We start from the raw sequence: 17,414 nt of genomic DNA, 5'->3' as shown, positions 1-17,414 counted from the left end.
TTTCAAAAAAAAAAATGATATATTTGAAATAATGTTTTTCTACTATTTAAAGAAATATGAAGTGGACTTATCATAGGAATTAAATTTAACACTTGTTCTGAAATTCCAGAATTAATGCCTTTCTTGATTCTAAGTATTATAACTCTTCTTATATTTACTTATTCTGGCCAATCAGCAATTATAAAAATAACAAAATTATTTAAATAATTTTCTTCACTAATATTTTCTAATCTTTCAAATGCTTTAAATACATGATCTAAACATTCAATATAATCCTTAGTACTATGTAAAGGATGTAAAATAAAGTACTAATTTGCTATTAGACATTAATCTTAATTTATGGTAATTTTGAATTCTACCATCATAATTATAAATATTAAGTAGTTCAACTTTATTTTCATAAGAATCTTCAATTAAAAAATTTAATTTTTCCATAATTCTTTTTGCATATAATAATTTTTGCCTAATTGATCTATAAAATTATTTTTCATGCCATTAATAATTAATTCAGAATCAATTCCTTTAGGATTATGTATTGAAAAATTATTTAATAAATAAAATGGTATTCTTAGAATTTTAGTATTTGTATTCAATAATATTGTTACAAAATAATAAATATTATGAGTTTGTAACAATGTTAGTTGATTACATTTATAAATATTATGGTAATCATCCATATTAAGAATAAACATATTTTCTATATTTTGTAAACAATAATCATTTACAGTTTACTGGTATTTATTTGAAATAAGATTTTTTTTTGTAATTTACTGTTTTTCTTGTTACTGAAATTTCTTAATATATTTATTATTAATACTAGCTAAAAAATAACATAAGGAAACTAATTTTTTTTTGTTATTTTTATTTGTTATTTCAGACTTAGTACTAGAATTAGTTTTAATATATAATTTATCAAAAAATCTAATTAAATCTTTATCAGTTTTTTTTAACATAGTTTTAAAAATTATTGAACTATAAATAGGTTTTAAATTTAATTTATATTGATTATTATAAAGAATATTGGACATTTTTATTATTTTACTACTTAATTTAATTTCATTTAAAATTTTTAATTGTGCTATAATTTCTTGATAATTTGTTTTAATTCTTCCCCAGTATATAAAATATCTTTTTTAAATAAATAGGTATGATTCCTATTTTTGATATATTATTTTCATTATTTTTTCTAGAAATTGGTCTTCATATTTTTATTTTGTATATATTAAGAGTCTTTATCAGTTCTTTTTGTACATATATTACAAATCATTGCAAATTCATCTAATTTTAGTACTTTAATTAATCTTGTTAGAACTTTTCTAAGATTATTAAATTGTTTATTTGTATTTTTTGAGTATTCATCATATTTTAGGTGTTAGCAAGCTTTTATTTGTTTAGTTTCTATTAATTTATTTTATATAAATTCCATTGATTCATCTTGTATAGCTTTTATTGATTCATCTTGTAAATTATTATTATCATTTAAATTATTTGTTTTAATTGGAATTGGTGCTTTATAATTTTTATCTTATAAATATTCAGGATCTTTGTCAGTTCTATATTTATATATATTACAAATTTCTAAAGATTCATTTAATCTTAAAACTTCAATTAGTCTTTTTAGAACTTTAAGTTTTTTTTTGTATTTTTTGATTAATTTTTATATTTATCATATTTTGAATATTCACAACTTTTATTATAATTAATATTTCTAATTTTATTTAAAATAAATTGATTATAATGAATTTGACATAAATACATTTTAACTGAAATAATTGATTTAGTTATGAATAATTAATCTTATTATTTCATTGCATTCAATGAAATTAAAATTACAAATATTTGAAAAAGTAGAAGTATTTTTCATGTTTAATATGTTTAATGACTATATTTTTTAAAAAAAATATTTTTTTTTAAGTAGGGCAAGAATTTTAATTTTACTAAAACAATTTTTTTGTTTATTTATAAGAAAATTGGCTAAATATAATATAAAAATAGTTTTATTTTGTCTTATATTCTTAAAATAGTTAACAAAATAAAATTTATTAAATAAACTTACTTAAAATTAACTAAAAATAGCATATAGATAACTTTTTGTTTCAAAAAAATTAGAATGTCTCCTTTTACCATATATTTTTAAATAGTTAACAAATATATATATAGCAAAAATTTCAAAATTCAATGAAGTATTTGTGACTTTGTATAAAGCTTTAAAGTCTAAAAATTGCAAATTTATTAAAATTAATCAAAAATAATACATAGAAAACTTTTTATTTCAGATGAATTAAAATGATATTTTTTTTACCTTATAATCTTAAATAATTAACTAATATATGATAAAAATTTCAGAGTTCAATAAAGAATTCTATTGTTTTTTTCAAAGCTTTAATTCTAAAAATCACAAATTTACTAATTAAATATACTTAAAATTTATATATAAAGTTAACAAATATCAATTTTAGCAATAATAAGGCTTATAATATTATTTTATAATATTTGAAAGATTAAATTTATTAATTTTTATAGCCTGGTTAAGCATATATCGTTCTTGCTAAAGCCAATTAGCTGATATAATGATTTATAATAAAAATGTAAAATTAGGCATATATTGGCATTCAGTGATTTATGAGATAACTCTAATGATAAAAAATTTATCAAAATTGAGTCACTTGTTGCCAAAATATTGGTAATCAAAGTTTAGAATATACAGTATATGTGATTGGTAAAATAATCAATATGATGATATAAGTATGTTTGTATACTCATAGTAACATTCTAAATTCTAATCAGTCATATTAAAAGTAAAAAAAAGCTCTTTACATAATTATATCTTAGTTAATTGAGAAAAATATCAAGCAGTATTAAGCAGTTGCTTAGAAGAACAAGGATTAGATGTGTTTTTGAAAAAATGGCGTGCATCAAAACATTTGTGATATATTCAAGAAAATCTTAACCAATTTTTATTTTAGTCTTAATTTAACTTTAGACATTTTACTTGATGCCTGTTCTATCAATATTTCTCACAGGTCACTCTGTGATTTGTTCCATTGATATCATACTATATCTTAATACGAACTTTTGCTAAATATGTCAAGCCTATAATATGTTATTCAACTGGTTTGTGAAATAAAAGTTGTCTTCAACTTTTTTTATCTCCTCTAGATGGTTTAAACGGATTATAGTTTTTAATAAGTCATGTTTGTAATCACTGTATATGAACCCTTTGAAACTATCAATTACAACAATATTAGAACTACTCATAAATCTTATTTGCGAATTAAATAAGCTTTTTCTTTTAATAAAAATGAACAAGGAGTAATCATCAAACCTTTTATTAATTTCACAGAGAAAGTAGCTTACAAATTCTTATCAAAAATGAATTTATAATTCCTTTAGAAATCATAGAAAAATTCATGGCTAAATAACATCTTTTTATTAACAAAGACTTTAGTAATACAAATCTTTTGTATATGTTAAACTTCATAATAGAAATATTAAAATTTTCTTAAAAAAGTTTTTATTTCATGGTAAATATAAGGCAAATCCTGCTGAATTATTACCAAATTTTAAAAAGAATGTAAGGAACAAAGTTATCCATAGAAATGTGATTAATGGAAAGGAATGATGGTATGATCTTTCACTTTAAGAGTTCTCTACTTTGACTTGTAAAGCCATCATTTGTCTTTTATGAAATTAATTATGAAAACAACAATTTGACTTTTAAACTGATTTTTTAATTGATATTATGAAGTAACACTTTTTAATAAGGAAAACATTAATAAAGAAATAGTTAGATGATGGATTAATAATTTTTTGCAAAAAGAAAGTTAGGTGAAGTACTCAGTGATAAAGAGAATCTTAACACATCATAAAAAAGAAGACTTGATAATTAAATTTTGAAAAAATGACGGAATTTGTATTTAATACATTTGAAGAGTTAGAAGAGACTGAAAAGAGAAATAAAAAAAAAATATTAGAATTAGCAATAAATAAAGTTAAGTATATGACAAAGTTCTAAAAATCAATAAAGATAAAAAAGAGGTTTGTAAGTTTATTCAATTTATGAATTTGATGTTTAAAGTTGTAAATATAAAAATTTTGTATTTTTTTATTGCATGATAATCTGTATAGAAGTTAATAATTGCTTTGCCTGTTTTTTTTTTATATTTACAAAGCTTAAATATGAAAAATTATGAAGAATTAAAATAGAAGTATGTGAATGTAACAATTTAGGCAGTTGGTAATATGACATGGGAAATAAGTTCTTGCATAATTTAAACTATATTAAAAAGAAAGATAAAATCTCTCTTAGCTGGCATGGTAGCGCAGCTTAGTCTAAAAGCAATTCTGTTTGCTTAAAGAATAAGTTTAAATTGGTATTACTTAATGATGTGATTATGATTACTGATCATAATTACAAATATTCTGAAAAAATATAGTTTCTCTATTTGTCAGGGTGTAATCAGGTTTCTGCCAGACTCTGGTAGCTTAGCAGAGAAAGCTCTTTATTTCATATACCATTTGCAAACTTTATTGTTTTATTAATATTTATATTTTCACTTTTTAGAATAGAAAATAATAGTACCATCCCATTTTAAATGAATAGATAAAAAGATTTTCTATTTTTGAAAATTATGTGTGATCATTGCCTTCAATATTTACATAATGTATTTCATTGTATAAGTGGATTGAAAATAATTATTATATTAATATCAAGTATTGTTTTTCTAGCTTAGAATATTTTTATAATTAGCAATATTGAAACATTTATTTTACTTGGATAAAAATTATAATGTAATAAATGGTTATCATATCAATTTCAATAATCAAAATTCTAATAAAACTTTTATATTTTCAAACTTTCAAACCCAATAAAATCATGTAAATAGAATTAGCAAAAGAACATATATCACAGTTAAAAGTATTTGAAATGCAGACCTATGTAACAGATGAATTTCTTATATTCACTTGATAGTTGACATATTTTTATATGGTAAGAGACTCTCCAGCATCCATTTTATAAAGTAATGTGTTAGTGATTAATATCAGTAGCTTAAGTACTACATAAAATTGATTATCCTATGATTGAGAAACAACTTGGCAAAATAATAGTATTATGAAATTGGTAGAGAACTAGGAAAAATATGAATTTTTATAATATACATTATAGTTTTGTATAAATTTGAATTATAATACTATTTCTAGTATAGGTTAAAAGAATCATAAATCAATAAAATTAATATAAATTATTACATTATTAATAAATATGTCTGGAGATATTGTAAAAATTATTATAGATAAGGTTTTTAATAAATTTGTACCTAAACCTATCAATTACCATCCTATTTTTAGATCCTCATTTTATATCACAATTTCTTATTCGCACTAATCCATTCTCTATATTCCCTTTCTATGTCTTGCATAATTTATCAAAAGTTTGTCTATTATAATCAAGCAGGTGCTAAAATAATACTTTAATTCATAACCTGGCGATTATTCTCTTTTTCATGATTATGCTTTAGTGCCTCTGGCCAAGTAGTATTATTGGTTTGGGTTCCATTATCTGAGACATATATAGCCAATGATGCTGGAAATACATTACATTCTGGCCAGCTCCAAGGGTGCAATAATTTTTCCTGTGCCATATTTTTGCATTTCCTATTTAATGAATTCTCATAAACCTCACCTTTTCATATGCATTCAAAGGCAAAGAAAAAAAAACATACTTTGAAATAGAATTAAATATTAGATAAAATGCTTATTGCATTAATCAATAATGCATTAGCCTTTTTAATTTGCTCTAATTTAGCTGAAAAATCAATGTCTTCTGTCTGGGTTGCTTTATCTAAAGAACCAGTTTGTATTGCTTTATCTGAAAAACTAATATTCTCTGTCTGCATTCCAGTATCCATACTACAGTATAAATAAGATTTGCCCTCAATTAATTTATGGCGCAGATATTGCTCAACCCGATCACTTTTTTCTGTAATTTCTTCTAGTGAGACAGGATCACGTCTCATATTAAGTAATTGATTAAAAGCTCTTTTGACTAAACTTGGTGGCATTTTATCTATAATAAGTTTATAGTCAAGATGAAAAGTGGGTACTTGTGCATATATATCAATAATTTCTTCTATATCTGCCATTTTTATTTTAGCTACGTAATGTTTAAGTGTTTGATTAAAATAAAATTATGCAGAAGTTTTGCCAAGACATTTCTGAGACCACGCGGTCCCGGAAAATTTTATTGATAGAGGTAAAAAATAAACACAAGGATCGGATGATACATGATGTTCCTATGCTAAAATATATAATAAATAGAGATCCGGAATATATTATACGCTAAGATTCACCACAGATGAAATCGGTGAACTATCTTCCATTTGTCTACGTGATGTACTGATGTTGATAAAGATGTAGTAAATCACCTCAGACCGCCAATCACTTGGCAAAAAAAATTCCCATGCCACATATGAAGAGAAATCATATATTCATGCACAAAGTTGAAGCCAAATGTGGCCAAACTTTATTAATTTCGTTAAAAAATGGTTTATTATTTACAAAGTGCGGTAATGTGATTATATATTATAAGCTTTTTTCTGTTTTGTTCGAGTAAATAAAATATAAATTCAAGCGTCAATATACGTTACAACAAAATGCTATATTCCAACTGGTCTTTCCTGTTTACTATTTTTCGCTTTTTGTGGTGATCGATACTCCTGCAATCGGGCGTTCACTATTACTCTTCCACCAGCGAATTTTTCCTTCTCAGCTCTATCCTTCATAAGCTTGAAGCGACAAACTGTGAGATTCAACAATTTCTGCAAATGGCAAGGGATATTAGATAAAATAATTTAAATACTGATTTTTGGATTTTACAAACCTTAACTTGAAGCATAATGCGCGAAATCCTAATGACAGACCCAAGTTCCGAATATGTGGTTGGAATATCAAGATCCGCCAAATTTACTGATGAATAAAATCCTCCTATATAAACAACTAAGAAGGCGCGAATAAAAAAACAATGAGATAAGAATCCGGGCATCAGAAGCTTGGTGGTAGCTCTCAATACTTGTTTTGATAGCATTCCACCACCTTCGGCTGATATCGTTTCAATTAGGGTTCTATGCATGTCTCTTAATGTCTTCTGAGCTTTTAAGGTATTCGAAAGGATCTTTCGTTCATTATCGATTCTAGAGCCAGTGCGCTCGCAAAGTGAAAATTCGCGACCATACGGCAAATCTTTTGCCAGATCATGCTTCTGTTGATTTAAGTTAGTGTTGGTAAGCAATATTGACAATGGACCCCTCCAAAAATCTACCGTACCGTGAACATCCAGTCCATATGATATCCCTCTGTGGTTTCTGGGGCGTCTACCGCTACAGCTCGACGATCCCGGGAAGCCCTTGATACCATTTCACCGCTTATTTAAGAACAATTATAAGTATTATTACCAAACAATGAAATTTCTTATGATTAATAACGGAACTTACAGTGGCTGTCTAGAATGTTGTCGAGGCACGAAAATATATGTCGTTTGATGAAAATATCAATATCTCTCTCGGAATTTTTTCGCTGAGGAATGTTCTTTGCGAGCATTTCACACCTGGTTAAAGTTATAGTTAAAGAACTCATGCAGAATAATAAAATTCCGAATTAATATGCATCGAATAACTTACGTGAATCGAATCAAGTCCAAGATATATTGCACATCAGGGTTTAGGTAGTCTTCTTCTTTGACAAGAAGTTCCGGCTTTTCCTTATCATTCGTATCTTATTCGTCAAATAAAGAAACATTCAAGCTTCGTGTCTCAGCATTCCTCACCATTTTCTGAATTTCAAGGATAGCTCCGTGCGTTCCTTCGAGTTGCACTATTTTTCCAATCTTACAGAGCTGATCGTTATCAAGCTTGGAGTCAAAACATTCATTAATTAAATAAAATGCAACAAAATGCAAAAATGCTAAATTGTCAACACTAACCTTAGAAAGAGTCTGCAAACACCTCTCAGCTATAGGTTCTAGTATTGTCCAACCTTCAGTGGGATGGCCAGCATTAAGGGCAGATGAAAATACGGCGATCAGCTCAGACATATCTGCTTCCGTCAGAAGGTCTGATACAATGTTTGGATCCGAGGCATCTATTATTCGCCACCAGATGGGGCTAGGAATTAGTCAAGAAATAATCAGGATTACGTCATAAAGGTAAAAAGGCCAATATATAATATATCTATAAAAACTAAGTTCAATGACGATTTGAATCTTGCAGATAAGTCTGTTTGTGAGGTCAAAGACTTTTGTCGTTCTATTACTTTACTTAGCCAAGTTGGCATTGGTTCATCAAACTCCCAATTGATTGGCTGAGATTCTTCAAAAACGTCATCGTCATCAATACATTCACCGTCCACATATTCATCGAACGTACAGTTCTTAGGGTCCCGCTTATCTGTGCTAAGTTCATTCCTTTTAGTTTCATTTCTTGCGGTTTGGGAGACGAAAGAACCCGTGGATGGGGAGGAGTGACAACGCGTGGAGGAGGGACTTGAACGTTATAGATAGGTTGAAGATTCTCACCGTCTATTCTTGCTTGTTTTCTCTGCAACTCCTCGTGATAGTCCTAAAGGATTAAAATATAAATAATTAGTTCTGCCATTTACACTCTCCCAACTAAAAATATATCTACCTCTTGATTTCTTTTTTTTTTTGATGTTTCAACACCAAAAGTCCCTCCGCTAATAGTTCCAGTTCCAACTATTCCTATCGCAGTTACAGTACCATTTATAGTTGGTTGATGGATGTGGACCTGTTTATGCGTACGCTCATTCTCCCACTTCTTTGCTATTTCTTGGTCGGTTTTAGGTTCCTAGCAATATAATACTCGGGTAATTAACAATATTATCAACTAATGCACAAAAATTCCGTCTGATTTTCATCCTATCCAAACATCAGCTAAGCCTAAAGATCAACTGTGCTTTAATAGGTCCAGCACTGGCTCGGTTGAAACATCAGGCGAGCCTAAAGATCACCTGTGCCCCAGTGTTGGTTTTGTTGCTCGGCCTAAAGACGTGAATGACAAGGAAGCCTGAAGATTCCTGCCACGCAACTTTAACTATATTCAATAAAAAAAAATATTTTTTTTACTCGCCTTCCTATATTTATCGAGGAGAAACCGTGCCATCTCCTGCCTCTTTCCATGTTCATAGTCGTAAATTGTCTCAAGGCTTTTTAAGTACAAGCCAATCTTTGCCCGGAACGGGTCTTCATTACTTTCATTTAAAAACCCGGTGATACTCCACTCGGTATGTTTACGATTAAAATACTCGTGTATGGACATTTTATTATTGCGAAGTTGCGCGAAGTTGACGTAAGCGAAAAGAAATCAGATATCCGTGTGATGAAATTGAAATTTTACGTGTTTACGTGTCTGTGTAACGGTGTAACGTATCCGTATAGCGAACGAAATGTGTGCCAGGTCTGTGGCGCATGTGGCACAGTTTAATTCTGGCCGAAATTAAAATTTGCCCGAATTAAAATTTAATTTCGGTAAAAATAAATTTTAACCAATCAGATAAAAAAGTAAATCATAAACAATAAACAATCAACATATCTGACATTTTTTTCCCCACGCTCTTCACACTCTTTGCACTCCTTCATATCCTTTATCAAAGTTACTTAATCCTTTCAAACCTTTAAACTTTACTTTTATCGTTACGAGCAATAAATTTTTTAAAACTATTTCTTAATATATTTTTTTATATATTGCTTAATTGAAGTTACACAGCACAAACTGTAATTTGTGAAACAATATGAAAGGTGATAAATCTGATATTAATACAGGAAATACACCACAGGTTAGTCTGCAAGATTTTTTATTATTTGGAATATATTCTATATAAACTTATGGGATTTATTCTAAAAAATCAAAATAAAACGAGATTAATAAATAGCTTATTCAGTATTTATTTAGTTTGTTAGTCATTAAGTATTAGTTATTTACTAATCTAGTAGTATATAAATGGGTTATCATCTGAAGGATGATGGCCCATTTATATACTAAACTAGATCAGTAAATAACTTTTTTATCATCCTAGATATACTAATTGGTCCGCCAGTTTATAACTGGCGGAAAAAATCCTAAATACCAATTAGTAGCCAGGTGATAAATAGTATTTATCGTTAATTTATTAAATAGCGTTAATATAAATATAGTTTTAATTGTATGATAAGAAATACATTAGTTTATTTAATAAAAAAATAAAATGGTATTAATATGAATATAGTTTTAATTGTATAATAAGAAATATATTAGTTTATTTAATAAAAAATAAGCATACTGCTATGCAAATATTCAACTTCGGTTAGAGAATTGGCGTATTGAATCTACTAATCATCCATTAGAAGTCAATATCAAATTCATATATAATCATCATGTAATAAATTCGGCAGAATTTTTAAGTTTTCAGCATATCAAGAAAGATGTACGTGAAAAATTCTTGGAGCTATTTAATGATGGATATTCTCCTGCTTCTGCATTATATTTTTATCAGAATGATCTCCATCTTTCTACTGCTAATGATTAAGAATTATTGGAAATGCTTGCAAATCGAGCAAGGAATCCTGATTATAATTACGTTCATAATCTTTTTTAAGGATATCATGAAGTTGCACTTGGCAATCATAATGAAAAAAAGATGTTTGAATATTTAGCAAAAGCAGTTGATGATTATAATAGCTCAGGTAGTGGAAAGGCAGTGTTACAGGAATTTGATGTAAATACTAAAAAGGCATTCATCCTTTGTGTTGATGTGACTGGACTCACAGGTTGAATGAAAAAAACATATAGGCTGATTTGTTTACCTTTAATTAAAATATTAATTTTATTACATTTTTATTATACAAAATACTATATAATATACAGTAAATTGGAAATGAATATTAAAAAATTTTTATTTAATGTTATTATACTATAATTTGGTAAATATTTCTTTTAAATTAATATAATTTTTAGCATTTACTATATATGTTAAAAATTTATCTCAACTTAAAACGTAAATATCTCCAGATCCAGTGATCCAATTGGCAAACTCTTTTTTCGTTCATATAGACCAGATCAAAGGTTTTCCAAAGAGCTTAAATTTATAAAAAATGGATCAGTGGATCCCAAGATATTTGCATTTATTAAGCATGTTAAAAAGTTCGTACCTCAACTTTAAACGTAAATATTTCTGGATCTAATGATTCAATCAGCGAGCTCTTTTTTCGCCTATAAAATCCAGAACAAGGGCTTTCCAACAAACCTAAAATTATAGAAAACAGATCAGTGAATCTTGATATATTTGCATTTAAAGATGGTAATACAAACTCCAACATAAAATAATTATTTTTATTGTTTGAAAATATTTATTATGATACCATCTTTTATATGATATTTTTATTATACTTTTATAAACATTTATAGCTACTAAGGCTATATAAATTTTTATTTTACTTTATATTTTATTAAAATATACTTACTTTTTAATAATGTAGTACCTGTTGACTACGTCAACATTCTATTCTTTACTTTATATATATAATAATAATTATAATGTAAAATAAATCTATATATAAAAAATAATAAACTATATAAATAAATTTACATCTTACATTTATTTCTACAATTTTTAGTATTACTATAATTTCTAACTATTGAAAACTTCTGGATATACAATATTATAAGTACAATTTATTAAATTTCTATTATCATCTTTAGTGGTAATTATCTTTAAATTTTTTTTTGTTGTTACCCTTGAACAAGCAACATAAAATTGTCCATGAGCAAATACAGAAGTTGGAAGATATAATTCAACCCAATTTAATGTCTGATTCTGTGACTTATTAATAATCATTACAAAAGCTAGTTGTATTAGAAATTGATGACGCTTAAAAGTAAAAGGTAAAGTAGCATTTGTAAAAGACAGGGTAACACATGGAAGAAAAGCACGTTTTCCAGCATGTTTTCCAGTAATAATTTCTGCCTCAATAATATTCTTCTGAAAAGAACAACAAACTAACCTTATCCTATTACACAGGCCATCTGATGGACTAATATTTCGTAATAATAGTATTGGAGATCCTTTTTTTAATACTAATTTATGAAGTGGAAGTCCACCAATTGTTATGGAATTTAAAAACTCAATGGGATACTGATATTCTGAATTTGATTGTTCTTCTATTGCATCAGCACTAAGATATTCAACTGCTTTACCAGGAAATTGATCCATAATAATTGTATTAATCAAATATACATCTACATTTTTTGGTGTAAGTATTGTTCGTTCAACCAAATATTTAGGATTTGAATTAATAGATAGATTTGGATAAATCAATTGAATAAGATCATTGATGTTCTGTGATTGTAAAACAATATCATTTGGAAGTTGAATAATATTATTTGCTAATCCATCAATAGTAGGAATTTGACCTTCTCCAATTTTTAATAACCAATTGGCAAATTTATGGTTGCAGGCGAAACTCTATAGTAAACGCGAAACTTGACAAAACTATATTAAAATATTAATAAAAATTTGGCGAAACTTGACTATAAAAATCATATGAAATGACAAAACTATAATAAACTTTTATAAAAAAATTGACAAAACTGAGGTTTAAACGTTTTGCCAAATTTAAAAACCAGTTTAGCCTGCAACCTTAGGCAAATTCTTTTTATTCAATAGCATCTGGTTCATTTACAGTACGAAGAAGACGCATATTAGTTTTTAATGTCATTAATTTCACATATTTCCACAATGCTAATTGTCGTAAGCAAGATCCTACAATATCTTCATGACTTCCCTTTATTACTACTGGAAGTATCTGACGAAAATCACTTCCAAATACCACTACTTTATCTCCAAATGGTTGGTTTTTTAAGGATAAATCTACAGCTTTCATAATATCTCTTAACATTCTATCTACAGCTTCAAATGCATGTCGATGAACCATTGGGGCTTCATCCCAAATGATAAGCTGTGTAACTTGCAAAAGTGAAGCTAAATCAAAACCATGTTTTATAGTACAGGTAGAATCTTCATATATTTCAAGAGGTATCTTAAAACAGAAATATACAGTTCAACCACCTGGTAAATGAAAAGCAGCAATACCTGAAGATGCTACAGCAAGAGCAATACGCTTCTCTAAACGGACTTTTGCAAGTAAATTGCTATATATATGTATATATATATAATTAAAATTAAAATCAATCTATAATATATGTAATTATTAACTAATAAAAGATAGAATAATTTTTACCTATATAAAAAAGTTTTTCCAGTTCCTTCTGGACCATTCACAAAAAAAATAGCAGGAGTTTTAGTTTCTACTGCCTTAATAACTTCATCAAAAATAGCCTGTTGTTCTGTATTTAAACTTGAAAAATCATCTTTTGCAAGTTTTAAAAGTTCTTCAATATCATATTCCTGCTCTTCTCTAATTAAACGATTACTTTCATCATTAAAAATGCAGGTGGAATAGGCATATTTGGAAACTCAGTAAGAAGTCGTCCATTTTTACTTAAAATGACTTGTAAATGATGTAAAGCCCTATTATGTATATCATCATCTGTAAGTTTAAGTGTCATATTATTAGAATTATGATAAATTTGATGTAAAATATCATCACTAAGAGCAAAAATATGCTTTTTCCAAAGTATTTCAGGTCTTATTAGTTCACAAAATAAAAGAATAGTTGCAAATAGTTTACGCAGTTGTGCTCCACCTTGCACTTGACTTGCCTCTTGCAAACATTGATTCCACTCTTCATCATCTTGCAACAGATTTAATGCAATACATGCTTCTTTAAAAGTATGATAAAATATTCCATTTACTGTACGAATATTTTCAAAAGATATTGAACCACGAACTACATTAAGTAACATTCTTAGGTAATATTTTTCTCCTGCTGCAGGGTGGATAAAATATATGCAAGTACATCACAAATAATTGATTCTTTAAATATGGTAAAGGATACATCAGTTTTGGACGCCAGATATATCCATTATTTACTGGAACCTTCATGAGCAATTCTGAACTACAGGATTTACGCTGACTCTGCATTGTATGGTTCAGAAATTCAACATGTGTACATTTAAATCCTTCATTACTCAGATTTGATAGAATTATTAACGTGATGTTATACAATTTATTACAATCGGTACAAGTGGCAAATGTTTTTGATTTTTTCCTGATATCTAATGCTTTCCTTGCCATATAGGCGGTTAGAGAAAATTTTTTAAACCGATGCGAATCAATATCTTTTATGAGGAGGCTAAAGAAACCGATCAAAGAATTGATTGCAACATCAGGAAATTTGAACTTTTTTGATATTTAAAGATCCAAATGAAAATCCACAAGTCATCTATATCTGTATTAGTGGTGAGATTCTTCTAGTCTGAATTATAATTGAGATCATCAGTAAGAGTGCAAATATTTCCTCATCCTCTTCAAAGTATAGTTCATCATATTTCAAGGTCGATTTATCATAAACTGACTGGGAACCTCCTTCATTACCAGATGAATCAACTTCTTGTTCAGGATCTTCATCTGAAATTATGATAGTATTATCTGTCATACAAAATCAGTTGCGTCTTCGCTTTCTTTCGATACTAACCAACTTTGCAATGGTTATTAAATCTTTGTGATCGTTATCATTATCATCATCATCATCATCATCATGAATATTTTGGGACGAGCCAGTAGTAATTAGTTGGATTTCAACTGAATTAAATCTAGATCATTTTTCTGAATCGACTTGTATTTTGTCGTGTCTCACTATTCCCTTATCTTTCTTTATTTTAGATATAGAATCTCAAAACTGTTTATCTTTTAATTCGTGCCTTTTTCTTGTTTTTGTATCGGCAAGTTTGCCATTATATTTTTTACAATGATATGATATATTTGGTCTAACTTTAGTTGATTTGTAAGTTGATTCGTGAGCGATTGTTGGTATTGATCAGGCTTTATTAGAATCATTCATTGTTTGCATGAATAATTAGAATGAGTTAGAATGCAATATATAAATCAGTATACATTAGTAATTTAAGTTTATTTTATTTAATGTGATGTAACAAATCGATCGATATAAAATAGACTTCTGATGAGTCTAATTAGTAATATAATTAATATGATAAGTTAATAAATAAACTTAAATCATTTTATTTATTTCCTCCTTAGCCATTTTAAGATTTAAAATCATTTGCAAATATTTAAGACTTTTTAAAACTTTTCCCTGATTTTTTTTACCATCATATCCCAATAACAAAAATGACTCGTAATAATAAAAAACATAACTGTTCTTCTAATTATGACAGGAGTAGAAGTCGCTCAAGTAATATTGAGCGAAGAAATGATAGCCATTCTTCCAGTTACAGCGGGGTAGAAGTCGCTCAAGAAATAATGAGCGAAGAAGAAAAAATACACGATACAAAAAAATTAAAAATGATAAAAACCGGTGAGCAATAATATGTTCAAAATTAAAATATTAATAAATGATATTACCATTCATTTTTTATAATCTCATAATATTAAGACAAGACAAAAAATATTCCCATTAATGGCATCATCGTATACCATCTTACGATAGATCAACTGAGAATTCAGAGTCATTCGACTTTAAAAAAGTGTCAAATGATAATCAGTCACATAATAAAAATAAAAATGAAGGTAAAGACCTAGGTAAATTATAGATAGTGTCATTGATAATGTACGTATAACAGCTGGGACATACTGATTTGTTTTTCCTTTTTCTTTTAATTCATAATAGCTGTATTAGAAGAAGAAGTTTGATATTTAAGAGAAGTTATCAAACAAGGAAAATTAAGAGAGATCAATGAAGAGACCAGTTCATCTAAGAAAATGGAACAAGGAAATTCATTTAGAACTTCAGAAGAACCTTCACAGGATTCAAATATAAATAATATTACAGGCCCTTTCAATCTTATAATTCCAGAAGATCTTTTACATGAAAAACAATCCATCTCCATATCATCTTTCGAACTACAAGAAAAACAATCCGCCTTCATATCTTCTGAACTACAAGAAAAACAATCCACTTTCACTTTACCCTCACAGGAAAGACAGCCCACCTCCATTTCAATCTCACAGGAAAGACAATTCACTTCCATTTCACAAGAGAAACAAAATATAACTTTATCTTCAAGACTTCCAGTACGAATTCAAAAACTTCACTTACCGCCATTACAGGATCCCGAGCAATATATGTATAGGTAACAATATTGTTTGCTTAGTCACATGCTATTTTAGCCACAGTTAGAGGTTAGATTTGCGTAAAATTAATAATATTTTTTGCCAATGTCATATTTTTCATTTGCTTATTTTCACAGAATTTTTGAAAAGTCATATATTACAATTGCTTATTTTTTGAGTAAATTTGGTATTATTTAATAATGCATTATATAACATTTAACTATATAAGCGATGGTATTATACTAATATGCAAAAGTTAATAGGAGATGAAAAAAATTTTAAGATGGATATTTTAGCTAAGATGATATTACTATTAAAAAAAGTGAAATTGTAAATCATAAATGTGAGAAAATTTGATCAAATAATTTTTGTAAAATATAATATTATAAAGTCATATGGTTAGATTGCTTATTTTTGGGTAATTTGTGAAGTCACATGTTGAGTTTGCTTATTTATCTTAATAAAAACCTTGCGTAGAGCTATTATAAAAATTTTGACCTTTCTTGTTATCTATATATATATTGCTCGGGGTCCTACCATTACTATTTGAATTCAATATAGATAGTAAAAAAATGGATCAGAAAAAGTACTACTGTAGTGAATCTAAACAAGAATATTTCAACTTTGAGCAAGACTCTAACTCCAAAGAATGCGAACTGCGAGAAGTCTTACTTACTGCAAGTAAAGTTCTTAACAATTTTAAGTGAAGATATAAATTCAGACTTGCCAAGATGCTTGTGAAGATTTTTCAGATTGAATACCTTTTAGAATCCAGTACCTTCTAAGTCAGATCAAAATTCTTAATGAAGATCTTTAAAATCCAGACCTTCTAAGTCAGATCAAAGTTCTAAATCTCAACGAAGATTTTCAAAATCCAGATCTTCTAGATCAGATCGAAGTTTTAAATCTGGTCGAAGTTTCTCTAAACAAAGATCCAAATCTGGATAAAGATCTTCCTCTGTTTGTCAACAATCACATCAGAGAACTCAAAAATATTTAAATGTTAAAAACATGCCAGAAACCTTAAAGGATGCTTTGAAAATAAGGAATTTTATATGAATTTTAGTTTATAATTTCATTGATACAATATATTGTTAATTATCACATTTTAAAGAGAATTGTTTTGGATTATTGAGAGAATTCTGGCCAAAAACCAGTTGGACATAAACAGTACATTC

General features: G+C 27.5%; 6 protein-coding genes across 6 annotated transcripts; 1 reads left to right on the top strand and 5 right to left on the bottom strand.

Annotated features, from left to right (window-relative positions):
* Positions 1-5,735: 5,735 nt before the first annotated feature.
* OCT59_003970 (uncharacterized protein) lies at positions 5,736-6,143 on the bottom strand (the record flags this gene model as incomplete). The annotated part of the gene is made up of 1 exon (XM_066147980.1): positions 5,736-6,143. One exon carries the CDS (start codon positions 6,141-6,143, stop codon positions 5,736-5,738), a length of 408 nt encoding a protein of 135 aa, XP_065996624.1.
* A 390-nt stretch (positions 6,144-6,533) lies between these two features.
* Positions 6,534-7,341, bottom strand: OCT59_003969 (uncharacterized protein; the record flags this gene model as incomplete). The annotated part of the gene is made up of 3 exons (XM_066147979.1): positions 6,534-6,818; positions 6,881-7,258; positions 7,324-7,341. 3 exons carry the CDS (start codon positions 7,339-7,341, stop codon positions 6,657-6,659), a joined length of 558 nt encoding a protein of 185 aa, XP_065996623.1. The 3' UTR covers positions 6,534-6,656.
* Positions 7,342-7,376: 35 nt separating this feature from the next.
* On the bottom strand, positions 7,377-9,173 carry OCT59_003968 (uncharacterized protein; the record flags this gene model as incomplete). The annotated part of the gene is made up of 9 exons (XM_066147978.1): positions 7,377-7,420; positions 7,491-7,603; positions 7,677-7,756; positions 7,823-7,906; positions 7,979-8,159; positions 8,249-8,355; positions 8,421-8,612; positions 8,679-8,858; positions 9,141-9,173. 9 exons carry the CDS (start codon positions 9,171-9,173, stop codon positions 7,377-7,379), a joined length of 1,014 nt encoding a protein of 337 aa, XP_065996622.1.
* A 3,932-nt stretch (positions 9,174-13,105) lies between these two features.
* Positions 13,106-13,613, bottom strand: OCT59_003967 (uncharacterized protein; the record flags this gene model as incomplete). Its single annotated transcript, XM_066147977.1, has 3 exons — positions 13,106-13,196; positions 13,286-13,462; positions 13,522-13,613. 3 exons carry the CDS (start codon positions 13,611-13,613, stop codon positions 13,106-13,108), a joined length of 360 nt encoding a protein of 119 aa, XP_065996621.1.
* A 776-nt stretch (positions 13,614-14,389) lies between these two features.
* OCT59_003966 (uncharacterized protein) lies at positions 14,390-14,602 on the bottom strand (the record flags this gene model as incomplete). Its single annotated transcript, XM_066147976.1, has 1 exon — positions 14,390-14,602. The coding sequence occupies one exon, from the start codon at positions 14,600-14,602 to the stop codon at positions 14,390-14,392; it is 213 nt and encodes a 70-aa protein (XP_065996620.1).
* Positions 14,603-15,885: 1,283 nt separating this feature from the next.
* On the top strand, positions 15,886-16,260 carry OCT59_003965 (uncharacterized protein; the record flags this gene model as incomplete). The annotated part of the gene is made up of 1 exon (XM_066147975.1): positions 15,886-16,260. One exon carries the CDS (start codon positions 15,886-15,888, stop codon positions 16,258-16,260), a length of 375 nt encoding a protein of 124 aa, XP_065996619.1.
* Between the last annotated feature and the right edge of the window lie 1,154 nt (positions 16,261-17,414).

The sequence above is a fragment of the Rhizophagus irregularis genome, chromosome 12 (assembly GCF_026210795.1).
Source record: "Rhizophagus irregularis chromosome 12, complete sequence".
NCBI lineage: Eukaryota > Fungi > Glomeromycota > Glomeromycetes > Glomerales > Glomeraceae > Rhizophagus > Rhizophagus irregularis.
This window is presented reverse-complemented; position numbering and strand designations above follow the sequence as displayed.